Genomic DNA, 23,270 nt, shown 5'->3' on the forward strand with positions numbered 1-23,270 from the left:
CAACAACACAATAGAAATGAAAACTGCTGAACATGTAGTATTACAGAAAAACACCTCACTCTGATTAACATGATATTAGTCTTTGTTAGATAGAAGATTATAATCTCTTAATAAGGGTACAAGCAAGGGTACAATCATAATTTTATGAGCCCTGACTTTAATTTCAATAGAAATTGGAGACATTTGTTTCCACTGTATCAAATTTGCCTCCGGATTCTGGCAATCTGTACTAGTCAAGATAGAATGGGCTTCCCTGGTGGCGCAGTGGTTGAGAGTCTGCCTGCCAATGCAGGGGACACGGGTTCGAGCCCTGGTCTGGGAAGATCCCACATGCCGCGGAGCAACTGGGCCCGTGAGCCACAATTGCTGAGCCTGCGCGTCTGGAGCCTGTGCTCCGCAACAAGAGAGGCCGCAATAGTGAGAGGCCCGCGCACCGCGATGAAGAGTGGCCCCCGCTTGCCGCAACTAGAGAAAGCCCTTGCACAGAAACAAAGACCCAACACAGCCATAAATAAATAAAATAAAAATTTTAAGATAGAAGGGGCTGAGTACTAAATAAAAGAGATTTTCAGTGGTTTGTCTCTTTCATGATCACATGGCATGTCCAGCCTTGCGCGCGTGCGTGTGTGTGTGTGTGCGCACGTGTGCGTGTGCGTGTGTGCATGCGTGCGAGTGTGTGCGTGCGCGCGCGCGCGCGCGCGTGTGTGTGTGTGTGGTGGTAGTGGGGAGGAGTGCTGTGCTCCCCCCAGTCACTCAGGACCCCAGGCTACAAGAGCTCTGCCATCTTGGGACACAGCTCCCTCAGCCTGTGGCCCCAGATCCTGATGCAGCATAGAAACTGGAGACCTAGCTGTGGCTTTTTCACTCTCTCAACCAGAAGTGGTGCACATCACTTCCACTCATGTTTCATTGGCCAGAACGAGTCTCATGGCTCTGCTTAGCTGCAAGGGAAGCTGGGAAGAGTAGTCTCCTATACATCCAGGAAGAAAAAGAGAACTAGAAATTGATGAACAATAGTAATGCCTCCACACGCAGCTGAAATAAGTTGCATTTGCATCTCCATAAGCGTAATAAGGTATCAAAATGGGTGACAATCAACTGAATAAGATCTCTACAAATCAGCATGTGTGAGACTGCCATTGATGAAGCATTTATTATGTGCCAGGCACTGACTATCCTATTTTGCATACATCATCTCAACAGGTGTGAAAGCAGCCCTCTGAGGTGGTCCCATTTTTTTACTTAGCCAGGGTAAACCTCTAGCCAAGATCTGAGGCAAGATTCGAACTCACTTTCATCTGACTCCAGAGCACTCAAACCCAACCCACGTGCAGTCCCCATGGGTAACAACGCCAATCTCCTCCCATTATTTCAAAGCTCCTGCTGGTTCTATATTGCCTTTCTGTGGACTACATAGTTGCTTAAATCAGATCCTACTAAGGATGGTCTTTAATCTCTGCAGGGCATTGTCTAGTGTACTGAGTCCAGGACTGCAGCCAGTTAGAACTTTGTAAGGTCAGGTCTCTGAAAACAGCATTAGTTAAACACACACACTTGTGTATACACACACGCAATGCCCCCACCCCTCAGGGGTCAGCACAGCCTTAAGACTTAGAGGCTGATCTATTCTCACTTTGTCTTCTGTTCTATGAGAGAGATGGGGGCCCTGGTCCTCCCCAGAGCTAGAGGAGCCTATCATCTGCGGACACGCTACAAGGAAAATGTCACTTGGAAACATTTAGCAGGACATAGACATGGAATGAGCAAGAGAGGAGCCTTCTTGCTTCCTTCCCTCAGCTCCCTGGAGGTTCAAAGATAAACTTCAATGCCATGAACATCTTGCCACCTTGCCCTCAGCTTCTGGTACAATTTCCTCCTCTTTCCCACTTGTACGATTCATGTTCTCCAGTTGTCTTTAGTTTTATATCAAGCAAATCGTCTTAGACCATTTTTTAGTAGGCAGAGTATACATCACAAATAAAGGGCATCAGAGGGCACATATGTATTCATATATATGCACATGTATGTATGTGAATATTAAGTAGCAATCAAGTAGACACAGAAAAATAGACCTAAAAAGTCTAAAAACCATGTTCAATAAGGAGCAAAATGTCATAGAGTGGATATGGACACTGGAGTGAAATGGTTTATATCCAAATCCTAGCCCAGATATACCTGCTCTGTGATGCTCAGTTGTCTATCTGCTCGCTGCCTCGGTGCACTCATCACACACACAGAAAAGAAAAGCATCTCTACCTGGGGGGGTGGTCACAAAGGTTGACTAAGCCCTTCCATGTAAAGCAATGAACGCACTTTCCCACAATGCCTCACACAGGGCTTGAAACATAAGCGGTCGTTGTTGATGCTGATGTGTTGCTACTGACCTCATCATCCTTCAGCTGGGGTAAGGAGCGTAAAACTCACGTGACTGTGGCGGAGGGTCCAGGAGGGAAAACGAGCAACTCCGGGGCTGCCAAGGTTGAGGAAGATTCTGTGGGGCGTACCTTCTTACCTAGAGAGACCAGGATGTACATTTTAATCTCTACACAAGGTCGGACAGGACCCACATTGTAGAAACGATGAACATCACATTTCCCATGAGGCTGTACAAATTAGCCTAGTTCGCTGCACAGTATCTATTCGGGGAACAAAACGTTTCTTTAATTAGGAAGAAAGACAAACAACATTAAAAGAAACATGTTCTGTTTTTTGTCCCTGCCTCTAAAGCACATCTGTATTCTGAATGACAAAGCAGAGAGGAAATACAGCCTGACGGCGGTGCCCTTTTTCCCAGAAGGATGACTCATCTCCTTAACATCCGGACAAGACGTGTTTATAAGGATGGCAACTTTTGACAGCCACTGGTTTGCATGTTTTAGGCTATGTCTTTTGCTTCCCTGTAGATACAATGGAGCAAGTTCATTTTAAATGCACAATCTTATAAAAATGTATAAAAGCAGGTACCAGGCATATATCAAGCATGTGTATCATCGGCACAGATACATCAGTGGATTTGTTTGTGGGCTGGTAACCTGGCCAGAATTCCAGAAAACAGAGAGTGGCTTACTCCTCTAGCACTTTCTCTTCCCCAATAGAGGAGCCAGCGCCTCCTGGAGATAGCGAGGTAACTCCAACATCCTGACCCTCTTAGAAGATGCTCCTATAAGGTGATTCTCTCCCTCCCTCTCTCTCTCCCTCTCTCTCTCCCTCTCCCTCTCCCTCTTTCTCTCTCTCTCAATTCATGTACTGGCCTCCGTGAATCCTTGCAGTATTATCTCCTGCCACTGGGAGATCCACTGTGTCTTCAAACAAAGCCAGCTTCTCAACAACTTGCTGAGTGCTTTCATTCTTCTGTGTTTCTCCTTCCTTCTAGAATGAATGTCTAGCCTATTAAAATCCTTCCACTCCTTCAAAGCCCAGCTGAAATGTTTTCTTCCTTTCCATATTCAGTTAAAAGATATGCATTGATGAACTGGGTGCTGGGGCCACAGCAGTGGAAAAAAGATGCACTGTACCCTCTCTCCTGGAGAGTAGATTTTAGTGGCAGTGAAGCAGAGAATTAAGGAAAACTAAATATGTACCGTATCACCTAGTGATGAACGCCATGAAGAAAAGAAAGTAGGTTGAGGGAATAAGGAATGGTGGCAACTTCAGGCTTCTCCATGAAATTGTCCTTTATCCTCAGGAGGAAATAATTCATCCTTCCCCTATATCCTTACCCACCACTCTAATGTAGCACCACCCAAAGAGCTACATTCACCAACAAAACACAACAAAACACCAGTTCAAATCAATATTAGTGGATATCATGGGGGCAAAAAGAAGTCTGTGGCCAAGTACATCAGAGAAAATTTGGGCTAAACAAAGTAAAGTAGATTTCTTTACAGCTGAATATTTTGAAAACCTTACCATGTGTGGAATTAAAGGAACTTTAGATAAAATGAGAGTCAGGACAGGCTTGTAGGGGGAGGTCTCATGCCCCTGCCATGCATAGTCAATTACTCCAGACAGGATGAGACAGCACCTATATCTCCCACGGGAAGGTGTTGTCTGCTTTACTGTCCAGCAGAAAGAAGAAAACTTCTCTTTGCCCAACAGCCCAGCCAATCAGAGACTGGAGCAGCCCCACCAATGAGAAACCTCCATACATTGGGCTCCCAATATCCTCCAGCGGACTCTTTGGTTTTTATAGCCCTTCCCAACTACCCACCCCCAACCTTTTTCCCTATAAAAGCAAATTCCCCTTCGTTGTTCTCTGGATTTGCCCATGATCTGCCATATTTACAGGTCCCAAACTGCAACTCCTCAGGCTATTCTCAAGTAAACTCGCTTTTGTTGCTAAAATAACTGGCTATTATATTATTAAAGTTGATACCTGTTAAAACAGGTTCCATACCTGCAAGAGGAGGTACCAAATGCAGTCTTCCCAAAATATATTTGACCACAGTGCCCCCGTGGGTCTAAAGTTGCTTGGAACATACTTCGGAAAATACTTTATTTCCGCTTCCACAATATTAATTATTTAAAGAGAGGTATGATAGCCAACCGTTGTGTCCAACATATAACTCAACACAACTCATGTCATGTAGGTATAAACAAATAAGCATTTTTGCTGGTAACAGCTTATCGTCTTGGGTAAAACTAAAGACCTGGTTTCAAAGCCCTCACTAATGTGACAGGTGGTGGGATAGGAATGGGTGCCCACTGTGGGGTATGTGAGCTTACTTTTTTTTTTTGTAAAAGAAAAGAAGTAATGATGCTTGCTTTCAGCTCCATCTCCCCAAAATACCCTGGGGAAAAAACTCTAAGAATTTTTCTCAAAGCAAGTTTTTAACCTGGAAGATATGGTAACCCCCCTCTGTAGAGGACTTGAGCTGATGTTTCCAAGAAGGTGGCAGGACAGAAGGAAACTTAGAAACCCTTTAACTGTACTAATATGGTAACCACAAGCCACATGTGACTATTTAAATTATCTAAAAGTAAATAAAATTTAAAATTGAGTTCTGTCACATTGGCCACATTTCAAGGGCTCAATACCCACATTTGGTCAGTGGCCACTGTATTAGAAAGTACCAACAGAGAGCATTTCCATCATTGTAGAAAATTCTACTGGCCAGTGGCTGCTAGAAGTACAATCGTCCACCATCAGACCCTTGAAATTACTCCACGACAGCCCATGTTCTTTTCTGGCTTCCACTGAAGACCTTAAACCATGACCAATGCCCTCCATCCCAGACAAGACTACTGTGTAGTCATTTTAAGACGGCCCAGCCAAAGGACCGACATGGAACCAGCGGCTAGCAGCAAACGGAAGGCATCTCAGAGAGTTTCCCCATCCGCCTTTTTGCCCACCTGGCAGTGTCCACTGTCCCAGATACACCAGGAGAGGCTGCAGGCCACAGTGTCGCCCCTGTGAGCGGAGCACAGATAGCGTCGTTTCTGTTGAGGAAGGAAGAATGGCTTGGGTAAGGCACCAAGCTAGGTAAGTGGTGGGGTCTGGATGTGGGGAGGGATGTGAGTTTCCATCTCCTCTCACCAACCTGTACAAGCAAAAGAGTTTAACCAGGGTTGAGTGGTGAGTTCCTGGTGGGCGGACCCAACACCAAGATGAGGACGCAGAGGATGAATTCCCTGTGGAGCAGAATCTGTTTCTTCCATAGAGGCTGAGCTTCCCACATGCACTGGAAAATCTTAAGCCAATTTCCCAACTAATTCACAAGCTAATTGAGACCAGACTGCTTCTCATCGCGCTGCAGTCATGCCATTCCATGCATCCTAGGCTGAGCCTTCATCTAGATTACAAATTTCCCAGCACAGTTGTTACTGGTGATTAAACCTACTCGGTTGTTCCATTACACAAAGATTACATGACGGTAAAGGAATCAAACATAACTAATCTTTATCTCATTTCTAAATGTGCACGGAAATGAGACCCAACAAGGGTAGAAAAATCTGTGAAAGATGGGCGCCCATCAGTTTTTGGCAAGCCTGGATCATGGAAACTCAGAGATTTAAGGCATTTTAATATGCAAGCGTGTATCTGTTTTATTGTTACACAATGAAAATTAAACAAGAATGAAAAAACGTCATGAATTACTTTGAAAAATCACATTGGCAGGACCAGGAAATAAATTCCCAGCAATTTACATTTTTGTAATCCAGGGCCGTTCTAGAAGCATTTTTCCAATATTCCCTATCTAACCTTTTGTTTTCAGTCCACACCCGCTGCCAGAAAAATAAAGGACTGCCTCAGGTCACCGACTTCTTGGCTGAAGTGCTTATCCAGACTTCCTGGGCCTGGCTGATTTCCACTCTTTTTTATTTTTTCAGATTCGAGTTCCATTTCTCCCCCTTTCAAAGTGTAGACTTATATCAGAATCACGCAAGGGTCTGGTTGCAAATGCAGATGCGTTTGTGTTGCAAATGAGGCCACAGCCCAAGAGGCTACATGTTTAATTAGCCCCCAGAAGATTCTTGTGCAGACTAAAGTTACTTGCCGCCATATTTGACATCAAAGTCCTCAACAAAAAGGATCAGGTGTCAGGTGTCCCTATACCTCCAACATCCAGCTTGATGCCAAGCCCAAGAATGAGCGCTCAGCCTTGAAAACATGCTGAACCAAATTCACAAGCTCTTTCCTTTTTAATGGGTCTTTTACCAAAAAGCAAGGACCACATTAAGTAGGGATCTGTACACTTCAGCCCACTTTGTACAAAACAATCCACTCAACTTCCCTGGAGTCTCTCCTGAGCTGGACCTGCCCCAGTTGCCAACTCCCAAGCCCAGAAAAGAAGATTGTTCCAGTGCTACCAGGAAGGGTACGTCCTGGCACTGGTGGTCACCAACTGCCTTCCCTCTGGGGATGCTACATCACCCAGTGTTCAAAGCAGGTGGCCTTATCCTCTCAACATCAAACGTCTCCCTTGGGAGCACTTCAACTAGTGTCTTCACTGTTACAACAGAATCACCTAGAAGCTTGCTCACAAATGCCTGTTCCTGGATGAACTTCCACCCTGAGATAAGTACCTGTAGGGTGGGACTCGGGGCGCTTAGATGTCCACGCAGCCTCCTCGCCCCCAGATGATACTGATGCTGAGGATCCCTGACCCATTCATAAAGGAATTTCTACCTCAACCTAGTCCTCAGAGAACGCTGTCATCTTCCTCTGCTAAAAGGGGAGAAGGCTGTGCCTCCTTAACTCTCTCTGATTTGCCCGGGGGAGGGCTGGGGAGTGGACAGAGGTGATGGGAGAAGTGTCTACTCTGCCAATACCCAGCCCAGCAATTGTAACCGTCATCCCCTGATGGATACGTGAGCACGAATCTGAAAGCTGTCCCCTGAGACTTCCTTGCAAGAGTTTAGAGACCCTCTGCAAATTGAGGAAGGAGTGGAGGAAACTCACATTTCTTGAGCTTTATCTTCTTAGGAAAGTAATGCTAAGTGCTAAGTGTTTCCTTCTATCTTACCTTCTCTCCACAGCCTACCTAGACCCCACTGCCTACTCCCAGGCAGAATTAATTGCTTCCCCGCTGCTCCTCACTCCCAGAGCACTTTGGCTCCCCTCCTCGAGTAGAGCACTTCTCTGGCATTAAAGCTAATTGTTGCAGGTCTTTTCCCCAGACATCCTTTGCTCCAAAGGCTGGTTGGTGTTTTCTTTATCTCTGTACCACCCAGGCCTGGCCTTAAGGTGCTGCTCAACAATGTTTCCAGGTGGGTGCACTGCAGATAAGCTTCACCCTGGCCCCTGGGATGTGCTTTTTTGAGAGAAATGCACATGGAGGTGTTGGCTTTGCAGGCTGGCCTGAAGCTTTTTATAGCTTTGCTTTCTTCAACACGTCTTCCAGAATTATGTCACTACCAACAAATCTGTGTGCAAAAGCTACAGAGACAAGTCATTTCCTCTAGAAGACATTGCCCATTAATCTTGAATCCTGTATTGTTTTGCAGATATATATATATATATCTTATTATGATGCATTTTACCTTGTGATGTTCCCTGTGCTATGGCTTCCAGCATTACAAAAGCCATAAAAGCTAAGTGTTTTTCCAGCAGTATTTCTGATCTTGAAAGTAGATGCCCTGCATATAGCCTTGGTATACAGCAAAGCACCTCAGGACTCTGCTTTTTACATGAAGGCAATCCAAACTCCTGCTACATTCTGATTTTCTGATGTCAGGAGTATGGATGGGGATTTTTCAGAAGGTTTAAAGCATTTTTTTTTCTGGTTCCTTCAGCCCAGACTTTTGGAAGAGCTGCCCCTGCCCAATTGCCTCCAATCTCTCCTCACTTCCAATCCATCTCCCACCCTGATTCCACAGAGATCTTCCTGAAAACCCAGACCTGTTATTCCTATTCCTTTAGAAAGAAGATCAACCTCCATCTACTGTGGCTTCCAAAGCCTTTTCCTCTATTCCCAGGGCTCTACTCTACAAAATGCCCTTTTTGTTCCAGCCATGCTGTACTACCTGACCCTCTGAATAAGACCCTTCACTCAAGCTTGGAGTCTGCTGTTCCCTCTGCCCAGAAGGCCATTGCCTCCACTTTGGCCTCTTGAAATCCCACCTATCCCTCAAAATCTACCTGAGTGCCAGCTGTGTGACTATGGGCAAGGTTTGCTCATCTTCAAAAGGAGGATTCAATCAAAAGATGTGTGAAAGAAGAGAAAATTAAAAAAATAAAATGCTCAGACAATAATTTTCAGCCCCCCAACTCAATCTTCTAAACAGTCTCCCCTCCCTTCTTCTACAGAGATGACGGCACACTGTGCATTACTAGAGCTGACAGTCATGTTCATGATCATCCCCAACAGACTAAGAGGAGCTCAAGGGGCCGCAACTTAGACATGCCTAGCACAGAGTAGCTCTGCAACGGATATTGGATGAGGGGTTCATTCATCTCCTTCTCATTCCTAATCACATCCACAAAATTCACAGGCCAGTTGCTTCTGAGAGGTTGTGTCAAAATAAATGAACTTAGAGGTCAGAATGATCTAACCTTGCACCCTAGCTGTGCGACCTTAAGCAAGACATTTTAAAATTTCTTAATCTGGAAAGTGAGGATGGTAATACCTCTATGGAAATAACCCTACTTCGTGGGGTTGCTCAGAGGATTAAGAGTGAAGTACTATCATCACTATTATTAGAATGTCATCAAGCTTTTGGTTTGGGCTCTCCCAGCCATGGCAGACCGGCCGGGTGAACATCTGAGCTCAGTGGTTTTAAAGGTCTTGGGAACTGTGGCCCAACTGTCCCATGACCCAGGGCCACACTGTGATTTTCATGGGCCCTAGGTAATTTTGAGTTTATGGCTCCCCCTTCCTCCATAAAATAATAAAATGAATTCTATTTTAGGACTGCATTGGTATAAAGATGAATATAAGCCAGGCTGTATTCATTATTACATTTTGCATATTATTGTATTCATTTTCTTCGTTTAGAAGAAATTAAAATTAAAGCATTTTCATGGGGTTTTGAAATTATTGAGGACCCCGGGCATTGCACCTCCTGTGCAGGATGGAGAAGTCAGTCTAGCCTTCAGCCTCTGAAGTGACCTCTTAAGTGTCAGCTCAAACCAGGCTCCCTCTCACTGGTCTTCTCCAGCTACTTCTGGGGTCTTTGCACAAACTTGTCCTTCTTCCTGGAACCCTAGCCCTCTCGGCGCATCAGAATCCCCTTCCAGTACAGATCACTGTGTTCTACCCTCAGTTTCTGACCCAGCAGCCCCGGGGTGGGACCCAAGAATCTACCTATTTTTAACAGCACACAGGTGGTGCTGACGTGGACGGTCGTGGCTGGTCCCAGGACCACACTTGGAGAAGAGCTGCTTTCGACGTCAGCTCCGCTGTCAATCTCTCTGGTTAGCCTTCTCTGATCTGTTTCTCCCTCACATGCTCTCCAAGGACTAAGAACTTCTGCTTTATCTATGTAATTTTTTGATTCGTGTCTGTCTCTCCCATTTGACTGTAAGCTCTGCGGTGTCTTTTCGCTCACTGTGGGAGCTGCATCCAGCACAAAGTACGTGCTGGGTAGTCATGTGTTGACTGCTGTTCAGAAAAGTTGACCCAACTTGACCTCCTAGCAACAGTGAGTGCGAGTGTAAGAATCCTCTCAACTCACCAGCACTGCATTTTCACTTTTTTCTTTTTTCACAGTTGTCAATTTCAGAGTGCCTCATCTACCTCCGGCGTTTGAGTGAGAGCTGAAAGCTACTTTGCGCGACCGGGGGGGCGCGGCTTTTAAGTCCCACTAGCCCCGCCCTCACGTCTCGCCCCGCCCCGATCCTCCGCCTACGGCTCTCGGCTCAGCCCTGCTTCCGACCCTAGACCCCGCCCTATCCCCGCCTCCGTCCCCCAGGCCCCGCCCCATATCCGTCCCCAGACCCCGCCTCTCTCCCCGCCCCAGGCCCAGAGCTGCTCTGCGCATGCCAGTCCGGGCGATTTTTTTTCCCCCCCGGCCCGCCCCGGGAGGAGTTACCGGAAACTAACTTTCCCGGGGACAATGTGGCGAGCCTGTCCTCCCCAAGAGCCAGTCAGGTAAAGCCTCCCCGGCCCTGGCACCCCGAGCCCTGCCTGGCCCGGCCTTGATCGCGGCGAGGCCGAACAGATCGCTGGCCACGTATGACCGGCGCCTTTTGGCTACTTTTTTCTGAGCCCGCTTGCCCACCCTCCGAGCCCGCTCTCTGGGCGCTCACCTCTCTTGGCCGCTCGCAGGGTCCCTGGGCCTTCGCAGCTTCTCCCGCCAAAGAGCCGTTTGTGGCCGTCGTGGGTGCACACCCCTTCCTCGAGGGCTTCCCTCTTCCGCTCACCCGGTCTCCGGAGTCCGACTCAGGGACTGCGAGGCCGCGCCAGGCAGCTCTGGGTTCAAGGTCGGGATCTTGGGTCTCAGTTACGTAACCTCTCTGAGCCAGGCCGTGATCGTGTTTTCACCTTAATGAGAAAAGCATGGGAAGAAGGTGAGATGAGCCCATGCCCAGAATGGGGTGTCTGCTCCTGTTGGTGTTTTTATGGCGATTACCCCAAGGACCGGCCCCCTAATGGGGACGTTTCTGCAGACTTTTGCTTCTGCTGGTCCCTCTGGTCAGTTCTGGGCGCCTCTTAAAAGCCACACTTTTAAGTAGTCCCTCGCATTCCCGGTAGGGACAGTTTCCTTTTCTGGACGCGGGCCTGTGTGCACGGGATGCGCTCTGGAGTCCCCTCCAGTGCCAGCATTCCGTTTCTCTTTTCAGGCCATTTGGTCGCTTTTGACATCCACTGCTGTTACACAACCACATTACTGAGCATCCTGCCTCGGAGAAGGAAGCAAAAAATAGCACACATCTCTGGCAACAACTGCCTGAGGACTGAGACATTTATGATGACATGTTACCATTCCTTGCGCCCTGAGTGTCAGCCACAGAACCATGTCATTTAATCATCACAAATATCTTCAGCATGTCACAGATGAGGAAAGGGGGGCTTAGAGAGGTCGTTCCTAACACTTTGAAACCAGTTCTGCCTCACTTAAATACCCGATTTTGCCCCTTATGCAAAACTGCCTTAACCACAGAAAAGTTAAAATCAAACTGTTAGTTTCTAGGGCTGCCATAACAAAGTATCCCAAACTGGATGGCTTAAAACAACAGAAATGTATTCTTCCACAGTTCTGAGGCTGGAAGCTCAAAATCAAGGAGTCAGCAAGGCCATGCTCCCTCTGAAGGCTCCAGGGAAGGACCCTCCTGCCCGTTCCAGCTTCTGGTGGCCCCAGGCATTCCTTGGCTTGTGGCAGCATCACTCCAATTTCTGCCTCATCTTCAAATGACCTTCTTCCCCATATATGTGTCTCTCTGTGTCGTCTCCTCTTCTTATAAGGACACCAGTTATTGGATTTAGGGCCCACCCTAATCCAGGATGATTTCGTCTCGAAATCCTTCACTAATTGCATCTGCAAAGATCCTGTTTCCAAATACCATCCTGTTTTCAAATAATGGTTTTTTTGGGGAGGGGACACTATTTAACCCACTTCACAAACCAGCAATAAAATACACCTGTCAAAAAGACCAAAACAAACCCATAGTTACGGATTCAGGGCATCAGTTGTGGTTATAAATCTAAACACTTGGCTTTTACTAAGTCACAGGTGGACCCAGCAATCTATGTTGTAACAAGACCTCTGGGTGATTCTGTTGCTGCTTAAGTTTGGGAACCACTGTTACAAGGCATTTGAAGACAAGGGTTTGATAATGTGACATAAGGGCCAGGTTAAGAGAAAGTCCTTAACCTTACGATGGTCTAACCTTACAGTGACTTGCTCTGCAAACCTGTCTTCCTGAATATTATTATGGATTTCAACATTGAGCTATTGCACTGTTGAAAGAACATTTACCATCATTTAAAATTCATTTAGCTTTTAAAGTGAACTCAGGTACGGAACTGTGTTCTTAGTAGTTTTTTGCCTCATTTTAGCTTGCCAACAGTCACGTGATTTGGGTATTATTACTGCTGCCATATTATTAAAAAGTACACTGAGACTCAAAAATGGTAAATGCCAGGACACACAACGAAGCAGAAACACTGTCGAGATTAGGAACTTTTTTTTTTTTTTAGGACTATAGTTGCTTTACAATGTTGTGTTAGTTTCTGCTGTAAAATGAAGTGAATCAGCTATATGTATACGTACATCACCACATCCCCTCCCTCTTGAGCCTCCCACCACCCCCCATCCCACCCCTCTAGGTCATCACAGAGCACCGAGCTGAGCTCCCTGTGCTACACAGCAGGTTCCCACTAGCTATCACTTTTACACATGGTGGTGTATATATGTCAGTCCTAATCTCCCAGTTTGTCCCACACCCCCCTTCCCGTGCTGTGTCCACACATCCATTTTCTATGTCTGCCTCTCTGTTCCTGCCCTGCAAATAGATTCATCTGTACCATTTTTCTTGATTCCACATATATGCGTTAATATACGATTTTTTTTTATGACTTACTTCACTCTGTATGACATCATAACTCTGGTTACTCAACTGTTTGGTTTGTTTCCATTTTAGAAACAGTTTGGTAGATGACGCTAAGGCCCGCTTAAGAAAACATGACGTTGGGACCAAATATTCTCACTTGTTGTCTAACAAATGTTCCATCCTTTTACCGTTGTTGGTTAAAGAAGGAAAACTCTACCTGTTGTTCACCCTCCGGTCAGAGAAGGTAGGTGACAAAAAGACTCCTTCCATTAAAGTCTCAGGACATGTGAAAACCCCATGAAATGCTGTCACTGGCACATATTTTGAGGTTCTAGATTCTCAACTGTACTCTCAAAATTGTGATGTTCGAGAAGTACATGAAGCCACAGGATAACAGGGCTGTTTTGGAGAAGTTTTGGAAAGTAAAATAAGTAATTTAGCTAGCAAGTAATTTAAAATACTTTTAGGCCAGGGTTGCTTATCCAGCCATTGGCATTTGGGCTGGATAATTCTTTGTTGGTGGAGTTGCCCTGTGCATTATAGGATGTTTAACAACATCCCTGGCCTCTACCCACTACATGCCAGTAACACACACACACACACAGACACACACACACACACACTTTTGTGACAACCACAAATGTCTCCAGACATTGCCTACTGTTTCAGCAGGGATGGGGAGGGGACAAAATTGCCCCCACTGAGAGCCACTGTTTTAGACTACTCCCACCCCAGGTATAATGTGAAAATTCTAGAGCACTGAAGTTGACAGCCTGGGCCCTAAGCTGGCTGCCTATGTTCGAATGCAGAGTCTTGTTGAAGCTGTGTGACTTTGTCCTAATTACTTACTCTCTCTGTGCTGTAATGTCTTCACTTGCAAAATGAGGACAAGCTATTAGTACCTGCATCATAGGGCTGCTGTGAGGGCTTTACAGGGTAACAAATGTAAAGCACCTAAAACAGTGCTGGCACTTGGCAAGGATTCAGTAAGTCTCAGCTGTCACCATTAGTGTCATTAGCACATGTGGCCTGAGTTTTTACGATAAATCGTTCCACTTTAAAGAAATGTTGGGCTTGGGAATGGCGTTCCCCTGGGTACTGTCACTTTCCCTTGCTATTGGGGGTACTTCTGAGGAAAAGTTGGGGAAGCAGTCATTTCAAAGTTATCCTAGTACAAAAAAGAAAACAGGCCACAATAATGAGAAAATAGGTTTTGTAAGCAGAATAAGAAGTATCCCTTGGGTGGGGTCAGGGGGAAGCTGAGGAATCAGCTGAAGTTTTTTGGGTTTGGGATTAGACATGTGTGGATTCTCTGTGGTCTGGGTCTGGCAACAATGACATAAACACATGAGATGATGAAAATCCAAGTTCCAAGGGGAGGTACTCAGTGGGAAGCAGGGACCAGGGTCTGTTCCCAGCTCTGCTAAAATCACCAGAGAAGCACTTAAATATATTTTTAATATTATCAGACAGACAGACAATAATGTAGAAAATCTAGAGAACCCCAAAATGGGTCTCAGTTTCACTTGGAGTTGCTTTGCCTGTTGATTGTTATGTAAGAATCATCTTAGACCATAAATTCTGATGTGCAAAGGTCCATTTTTTTTCAAAGAAGTATTTCAATCTAATTACATCTGACTTTAGGCCCTATTTGGCTGTGGGAATAAGAAATTCCCTGAGGCATTACTGGAGCTGTGTCCCTCCCTGGAGTCATATAAGCAGGGCCCCAGGAGACAGACAGATGATAGGTGATAGATAGATGATAGATAGACAGACAGGCAGACTGATAGATAGATGATAGATAGACAGACAGATGATAGATAGATAGATGATAGATAGATAGATGATAGATAGATAGATGATAGATAGATAGACAGGCAGACAGATAGATGATAGATAGATAGATAATAGACAGATTATAGATAGATAGATGATAGATAGATGATAGATAATAGATAGATAGATGATAGATGATAGACAGATAGATAGATGATAGACAGATAGATGATAGACAGATAGATAGATGATAGACAGGTGTTAGATAGATAGATGATAGATAGATAGATGATAGATAGAAGGACAGATAGATAGATAGATGATAGATAGGCAGATAGATGATAGATAGATAGATAGATGATAGATAGATAGATAATAGATGATAGAAAGACAGGTAGATAGGCAGATAGATGATAGATGATAGAGATATATATCTGATATATATAGATATCTGATATATATAGATATAGACATCAGAATATATATCTGTATCTCAGAATATATGTATCTATATATATATCTGAATCACTTTGCTGTATACCAGAAACTAACACAACATTGTAAATCAACTATACTTCAATGAAAAAACGTATTAAAAAGTTTTTTCTTAAGGGTTAATTTTATATTATGTGAATTTCACCTCAATTAAACAAACACTTTAAAAAATAGTCACTTATAGAACTGTTCTGAGGGCTCAGTGAAAAGAAATCCACGTGCAGCAGCATGCCCAGAACCTGGTAAGCACTCAGTAAAGATTATTGATGACATTGCTCTTTCATTCTCCTTTTGTTCCACTTTTTTTCCTCATCCATGTAAATTTGTTTGTGTGTGTATGGTATCTTTGGAGGGCAAGGAGAGAAAAATCAGAAGTGAGGGTAGTTCTCCAAGTTCATTTTTTAAAAGGATTCAAGAAAAAAAAAAAAACTTTTCTTTTTGGTCTTATTCCCACTTATTACCACGAGTGTGGGAATGGTCTCTGGCACAAGATAGAAATTCAGCGCATACTTGTTGAATGAGTGAACACTACCAAACTTGGAATCACACATTGCAGCTCTTTTCTTTCCATATCCAGCTGAGAAGGTCACCCGGAGAGGTCTGCTTTCCTGGAGGCAAGTACGAACCTACAGATGCGGATGACGTGGCCACGGCTCTCCGGGAAGCCCAGGAGGAAGTGGGGCTGCATCCTCATCAAGTGGAGGTCGTCTGCCGCCTGGTGCCAGTGCTGTTTGATGTAAGGCTTGGGATGGAACTGGGTTTCTGAGACTCTCATGCGCTCACAGTGGATACACTATCTTCAGGATTCCATGTTTGGCCAAACATGACCCTCAAGGGTGGTATACCGAGTCAAGAGACAGGTTCATGTGTGGACTTTGCCCCTTGTGAGCTAAGAGGCCTTGGGCAAGCCCCCCTTCCTGTATGGGCCCCTTCTTCCCCATCCAGAAATGAAAGCGCTGAACTCCGTCAGTGGTTTTCAAACCAGGTGCTGTGGAACCCTGCAGATGCCTCAGAATTGTTTCATTAACATTCAGTTCACATTTATTTTTCTCCAGTATGCATTTATTTTGAGAATTCTCTTGAAACAATAATACACACTTGAGCATACCAAATTTCAGCCCCTCGGAGGCCACCAGGGTATCACTTTTGCCCAAAGGATACTCATTTTTGCACATACCGTGGAACCAAGTTTCTCCATGTCACATTGATTGAGCAGTATCCTGCGATCACTAGGGAAGCTGTTTAAAAACAGTTACTACTTGTAACTGCATTTCTGTGTGAAGCAGGATTTCCTTGATAGTATATAGCAAACAAACAAACAAACACAACAACAAAATGAACCCTGGGGCTGAGACAGCCAGACCTTATTGCATATGAACTGAACACAACAATTTCATTGTTGTGCTAATTGACTTTAGAAGGAGTAACTTGGAAGTTGGGTAACAGCGTTGTTTTATCGGTATAACATTATTCATATAAAATTTTAATTTTAGAATAGTTACAGATTTACGGAAAAGTCACAAAGATATCACAGAGAGTTCTCGCATACCCGTACACGGGTCCCCCCATTATTGACATCGGACATCACTGTGGTACACTGGTGACAACTAAGAAACCAATGTTAGTACATTACCATTACCTAAACTCCACTCTTGTCTTTTACTAGTTTTTCTACTAATGTCCTCCTTTCTGTCCTGGATCTCATCCAGGACACCATGTTGTGCTTGGCTGTCATGTCTCCTTATTCTCTGATCTGTGACAGTTTCTTAGCCTTCCATTATTTTCATGACCTTGACACTTTTGAGGTGTACTGGTCAGGTATGTTCTAGAATGCTCCTCAATTGGGGTTTATCTGATATTTTTCTCCTGGTTAAGCTAGGGTTATGGGCTTGAGGGAAGAATATCTCAGAGGTGAATTGCACTCATCACATATCAGAGGTAGGTGTAAATTTTTTTATGTTTTAAATAGTATCGGGCTTCCAGGTGAATTTTTATGTCAAAGGAAGAATCCCACTGATACCTAAAAATTAGAAAACCAGATCGCCCTTTGTGAAGGTCGGTGGTGCTGAGATATGTCTTAGTTGGGTCCATTTTAAAAATAGAAAGGTCACCACTCAAGGGAGATTTAGTTTGGAAGAAGCTAATGGCAATAAATGCATCCTCAATGAAAAAGAAATGAGACAGAGAAAAGGAACATGGGATTAGGACAAGATACATGTCAATTACTTCCTCTTCAACTATGTTTCCTACTGGGAGCCCTTTTCAGAGGATGTCTGCAAATCCCCCAGCACGTCTTAGGGACTGATTTTAGAACTCTTGACAAAACGCATAATGGTTTTAAGTTCCCAAGGTAAGAGTAACTCCATTTCCAAGGTCCCCAGGAGCTACTGAGTTCTGCCCTTGAGGGGATAGGATACAACAGTCTTCACAGGAGTTTATGGGTCTTCAGGAGATTTCCGTGGACCAGACGCTCCCGGAGCAGGAGGTTTCTAAGATGACCTGCTCTTGATATGACGCTAATCACATCAACGAGAAATTAGAATGAACAAAGGCTTTCAAGAAAGGTGTACTGTGTTTAGAAGTGCTAGTGAGGGTCATTTTGTTTTTTGGACCTTGCAGATCTTTTAAATGTGCTACCAAAATGCTATTTATTTAATGCTTAGAAGCCTAATCTAATCCAATGGTTCTTAACTGGGGGTAATTTTGTCCCCCAGGGAACACTGGGCAATGCCTGGAGATGTTTTGGGGTGTCATTGGCTTTTACCCACACCTGGCGTTAGCCCTCCCATGCCTTCCAGCCCCCAACCTGCTTGTCCTTTTGTCATACACGTATGAGCTTCTCTCTGCAAAGGCCTCGGGGGACAGTTCTCCTTTTTCTCTGTACGTGGCCCATCCCTGCCAGTCTCGATCCTTTTCTTTGCTTCCCAAAGGCCCAATTCCTGTAACATTTCAGTGGTGTATCCTGACGTCCAGGGATGTTTCTGATAGCCTGCAGCTTCTTCCAGGGGCCCTAAAGCCTGCCTCACCCTATGTCCACAGCAGAAGCCTGTCTCCATGGCATTTCAACTCAGCCAGTGGCCAAATGCAGAGTTTTATGGGTCCTAGGATGTCTGCCATGCACACCTTTTTTTCCCTGCCAATTCAGACACCTGTGTTTTTAGAGACCGGATGTCCAGAGATGCTGCTTCATCCACAGATTCCCACAGTCTCTCTTACTCTTCTAAGCTTGAACCATGTGGAACGTGCCTGACTCAGCATCTGAAACATTCAGTCTTAGAACATGATCTCCTTTTGAAGCTCTGATTTTTTTTTTTCCCCACCAATCTCCTCAGACTTTGACACACCAGTTTAAGGGCCGGCACTGCTATGCCAATTCAGTGTCCACGCACCTGCCTAACAAGCGTGGCCCGCAGTCCTCGGGCGGGGATGACATCTGAGCTGCAGCTGGGAACTCTCCACCGTCGTATTTAAGCCACCTGCTGTGTGCCATCTCGGAGATATGGTGACATGTGTTTGATAGAATTTGTATGGGCAGGAGGCCCGTGGTCGAATCCTGGTTTCTGCCAAGTGTTAGCTGGATGTGACCTTGGGCAAGTTTTTTCTTGTCCAGTTGCCATTGTTCAAGCTTCCTCGTGGGCAGGTTGTTGTGAAGAATCAGGGGGAGGGTGTTGGATTCTAGAGAAGGTTATGGTCTTTGAATGGAAATAGCAGCCACGGAGGCGTGCTGAGCGATACTCCAGGCTCTGTCCAGATGCCTTCTTAGTCCTTTTAGGCCGTGTTTCTGATACACACACCAGCAGCTTTCTTCCAAGACCCGTGCCCTTGGACCACTGGAACCGCCTCCCCTGATGCACAGAGAGCCAGCACTGCCTTGACTTACTTCCGGCCGGGCAGTCCTCAGCCAATGACTGAGCGGCATGAAAGCCCAGCCCCCTCATCTCGTGGGACAGACTCGAAGGTGTACTTTACACCTCACAGGTCCCCGCAGCATCCTCGCCCGGCTTCCCCCCTACCCGTCTTTCTTCCCTGCTCCCTTCCTCACCACTTTCTCCTGGGAGCACTTCCTTAAGAAATCACTTGCATCTGAGTCTTCATTGCAGAGGCCGCCTTTGGGGAACCCTGGGACAGAAGAGGCTGAGCCTTCACACAGGGCCAGGCACAGCGAGGGCTGCTGCTGGAACAAAGCCTCTGCCCTCTGGCAACTCATGACCCCAGATTTCCCACCCTAAGGATGTCTAAAGTCTGTGCTCCCATCCTCCGCTCCTGGTCCAAATGCTGACTTTCATCGTTAATTTAGTTAATGGTCTGAGTCATCACTGTTCTTTTTTTTTTTTGGCTGTGCCATGCGGCATGTGGGATCTTAATTCCCCGACCAGGGATCGAACCCGTGCCCCCTGCATTGAGAGCATGGAGTCTTAACCACGGGACCGCCAGGGAAGTCCCAGTCATCACTGTTCTTAAACATGCTTTAGCTGTCCTTCCTCAGAATTTTCCACAGGCCTGTTTATCCTCCTATAGAACCCCAGCCTCACAATGTATCCCTGGATTTTCCCACCCACTTCCTCTTAGGAGTTCTCCCAGGAATTCCTGATTCTTCTCACCTTCTAATCCAAGGTCATGCAGCCCTTATCAGCTCCTACACTAAACTCCAGGCCTCCCCCTCAAGATTTTCAGTAGACTCTTTCAGTTAACAGCACCCTACATTCATTTCAGCACAGTAGTGGTTGTAAATAGAAATCCCCCCCCACTTATAAACATATATGTTATGTAAAATAGTGTATATATATATATATATATATATATATATACACACACACACACATATATATATAAAATTTTCCATAAATGGGAATATGCCACAATTAATATGATGTCACTTTTCTATTGATAAGATGGCATATACTTGTCTATACTGATAAGGAAAGGTGTCTATCACATTCTTTTTTAAGGGCTGCATAGTACCCCATTATATGGATATAGTCGTAATTGATCTACCCTAAATATCCATCCATTGAGCAGTGATAACTTTAGTTTGGGACTATTGCAAATAATGCTTCAGTCTTGTACGTTTATCTTTTCTCACTGGTAGGAATTTATCATACAGATGTACTCACACAAATGCAATTTCAGGGCCAAAGGGAGCACATTTTTATAATATTACTAAATCTCTGTTCCAAAAGATTGTACTAATTTATGTTCCCCAAAAATATCATTTTCAGACTCATCTGAGATGCTGCCTCAGGTAGGGCAGAGACCACTCCCATTTAGGGGGACATGACGTTTACTTATGGAGCAAGTTTTATGTAACTGACTGCTTTGGCCTGTGAGCTTAGTTTATGTAGAAGTGGCATGCTTTTAACCATGCTTTTTTTGAAACGGTATGTCTTCACTTCTCAGTTTGTATCTTTTGTGTTTTGCTTTCAGAGAGATACATTGATAACCCCTGTTGTAGGATTTATAGACTCCAACTTCCAGGCCAAGCCTAACCCCGATGAAGTTAAGAATGTGTTCCTGGTGCCTCTGGAATATTTCCTGCATCCCAGCGTCTACCAGCAGAGTCACCTGACACGCTCTGGTCATCATATTATTATCCACTGCTTTGAGTACACGAACCCTGAAGACGGTGTGACTTATCATATCCGTGGAATGACTGCAAAATGTGCCTTGTTTGTTGCCTTAATTATTTTGGGAAAAAAACCCTCCTTTGAGGTTGAATTTAATCTCAACGATCTGATGTCATCCTCTGAAGAGTCTTTACTGAAGCTTCATAAACATGCTACAAGCAAGTTATGATTTATGAGACCAACACCCAGATAACTCTCTAAGCGGTGTTTGTGTGGGCTTATCCACAGAACAACAATAATGCCAGCTGTTGGAATTTGACAGGTGTGAATATGTTTCCCGCAATATGAAGGTAAAAACCTTGCCTTTTTTCCAGTTCCCCTCTATTATCTGAAAAAGCAAAAGTCTTTCAAAAGTAGAAAAATGGGGACTTCCCTGGTGGTGCAGTGGATAAGACTCCACACTCCCAATGCAGGGGGCCCAGGTTCGATCCCTGGTCAGGGAACTAGATCCCACATGCATGACGCAACTAAGAGTTCACGTGCCACAACTAAGAAGCCCACCTGCCACAACTAAGACCTGGTGCAACCAAATAAATAAGTAAATAAAAATAAAAATTAAAAAAAAATTTTTTTTTAAGTAGAAAAATGTGTTTATACTGTTGCATAATTTCACCCACAGTATATTTAACAATGCTTTCCTTACACATGTAAGGAAAAGGATCAGGCACAGAGTAGGCACTTAATAAATATTTGTTAAATGTATGATCTTGTGGCATTTATCTTGTTTGTAGGAGGTAATACCTCTATCTGTCATTACATGTGACAGAAACTTCTGACCAACCATCAAAATCCCTCCTCCTTTTCTTATTTGGCAATAGAGTTGAATCTGAGCCCACAGCTGCCCAGGTAGAAACAGCATTACCTAAGTTCTGGTGCAGTTAAATGTAGCTCTGAAATTTAATTTAAGCCAATGGGATGTGAGTGAAAATCGTTCTTGCCAGTCATCTCCAATTTAAGGGACAAGCCAGATTCCCTGGATTCTCTTTCCCTTTTCCATGATTTATTTGCAACCCAGCCTTGACTACACAGATGAAGACAATTCCTGCAGGAAAGTTAGAGCCAAAAGATGGTAAGAGCTTGGATCTCTGAATGACTCTGTGAAGCAAAGCAACCCACCATCCTGGACTATTCACTTGGGACTGTTACATGGGAGAAAAATAAAATTCTGTCATTTCTGCCACTGTAATTTGGGATCACTTTGTTACAGCAGAGCTATAGCCCTAATAATACACCATAACACTTGAAAATGGTTGGATGGATATTCACCCAAACTTGAGGTGTTGCCAGCAATTAGAATTCAGGATGATCTGCATTTAACATATGAGTTCTGGGACATGCACAGGACAACTTTAGGTGTTGGTGGGGTTTGGCAGTCATCATCCAAAATAACTGAAATGAAAGAATATGAGAGGCCTACAATCAGGAGAGATAACATTATCTGTCTTAATATGATAGCAGAAATACACTGATTTCAAGCACAATCCCCAAATCAAAAGCCAAAGAGACAAACATTCTGAATCGCATGCCTTGAAATCTACCACATCTTACATGGGCATCACCATATATCATGCTTTAGAGTTAGCAGGGATTTCTTCATTTAATTATGGTATCAGCCGTCCTGCACCAGATCAGGGGCGAGGGGGGCGGGTCTTGAATAAAGCCACATAACCTCAATTGTATGATGGCACTTTCCCATCTTCCTGAGTATTATTAGATTTTTAGAAAGCCAGACCTTTTTTTTTTTTTCAGACCATTTTTAATAAGACTGTGTTGTAGCTGAAAATGTGGTACCCACAGTAAACTCATCAATCAGCCATGCAACTGTCCATTGCTGCTGAGTTTTGATTTTCCGAGAGCTGGCAGAGGAAAACATTTGATCTGCTGCTTTACACTCATAAATGTTGAAATGGCGCAAATCTGGCTCCAACCATGAAAGCAGATGGTGGGTGAGTGTCCCCATTAATATTCTGTAACTAGCCCTGCATGAACAGGCCTAAACTGTTTCCGAACTATTTTGGAGGCATTTGCAAATGTGTATTTACAATCTGACAGCGGTGTAATTGCCGGGTAGATGGTTGACCTCTCTGGCAGTGTGGAAAGCCACCTTTCTGAACTGTTGGTTTATGCGAACGCCACAGACCTGCCTGGTTTCTAAGAGGAAGTGGCCCAGCTGAAGTCTACACTCTGAATGACACCCATGGCCACCCACTTTAAGGGGCTTAGTGATGGAGGTGTTGCCCCCACCCCCCTTTCAGTGGTGTTAAATATCCTGTTACAGGGACAGACATCTAGGAAGTCTGGCTCAAATAAAAGAAGTTATTGGCAGAGTACTGACCTCATGGAATATGCAAAACCACTGAAAAAATCAGTCTCAAGGAACACAGCGATGGGGATCAACCCCTACCTCAAAAGCAAGAGGATGTGAACCTTTACTTCTGCAT

General features: G+C 44.7%; 1 protein-coding gene across 1 annotated transcript; it reads left to right on the forward strand.

Moving 5' to 3' along the window:
• Positions 1-10,454: 10,454 nt before the first annotated feature.
• On the forward strand, positions 10,455-21,302 carry NUDT7 (nudix hydrolase 7). The gene is made up of 4 exons (XM_036832286.1): positions 10,455-10,532; positions 13,025-13,178; positions 15,783-15,941; positions 20,630-21,302. The coding sequence occupies exons 1-4, from the start codon at positions 10,498-10,500 to the stop codon at positions 20,996-20,998; spliced, it is 717 nt and encodes a 238-aa protein (XP_036688181.1). The 5' UTR covers positions 10,455-10,497; the 3' UTR covers positions 20,999-21,302.
• The last annotated feature ends 1,968 nt before the right edge of the window (positions 21,303-23,270 follow it).

This window comes from Balaenoptera musculus, chromosome 19 (assembly GCF_009873245.2).
Source record: "Balaenoptera musculus isolate JJ_BM4_2016_0621 chromosome 19, mBalMus1.pri.v3, whole genome shotgun sequence".
NCBI classification, from domain to species: Eukaryota; Metazoa; Chordata; class Mammalia; order Artiodactyla; family Balaenopteridae; genus Balaenoptera; species Balaenoptera musculus.

Coding starts and splice junctions, on each gene's coding strand:
- NUDT7 (XM_036832286.1), top strand. CDS start 10,498: ATGTGGCGAGCCTGTCCTCCCCAAGAGCCAGTCAG. Junction 13,179..15,782: donor TCACCCTCCGGTCAGAGAAG/GTAGGTGACAAA, acceptor TTCCATATCCAG/CTGAGAAGGTCACCCGGAGA. Junction 15,942..20,629: donor TGGTGCCAGTGCTGTTTGAT/GTAAGGCTTGGG, acceptor TTTTGCTTTCAG/AGAGATACATTGATAACCCC.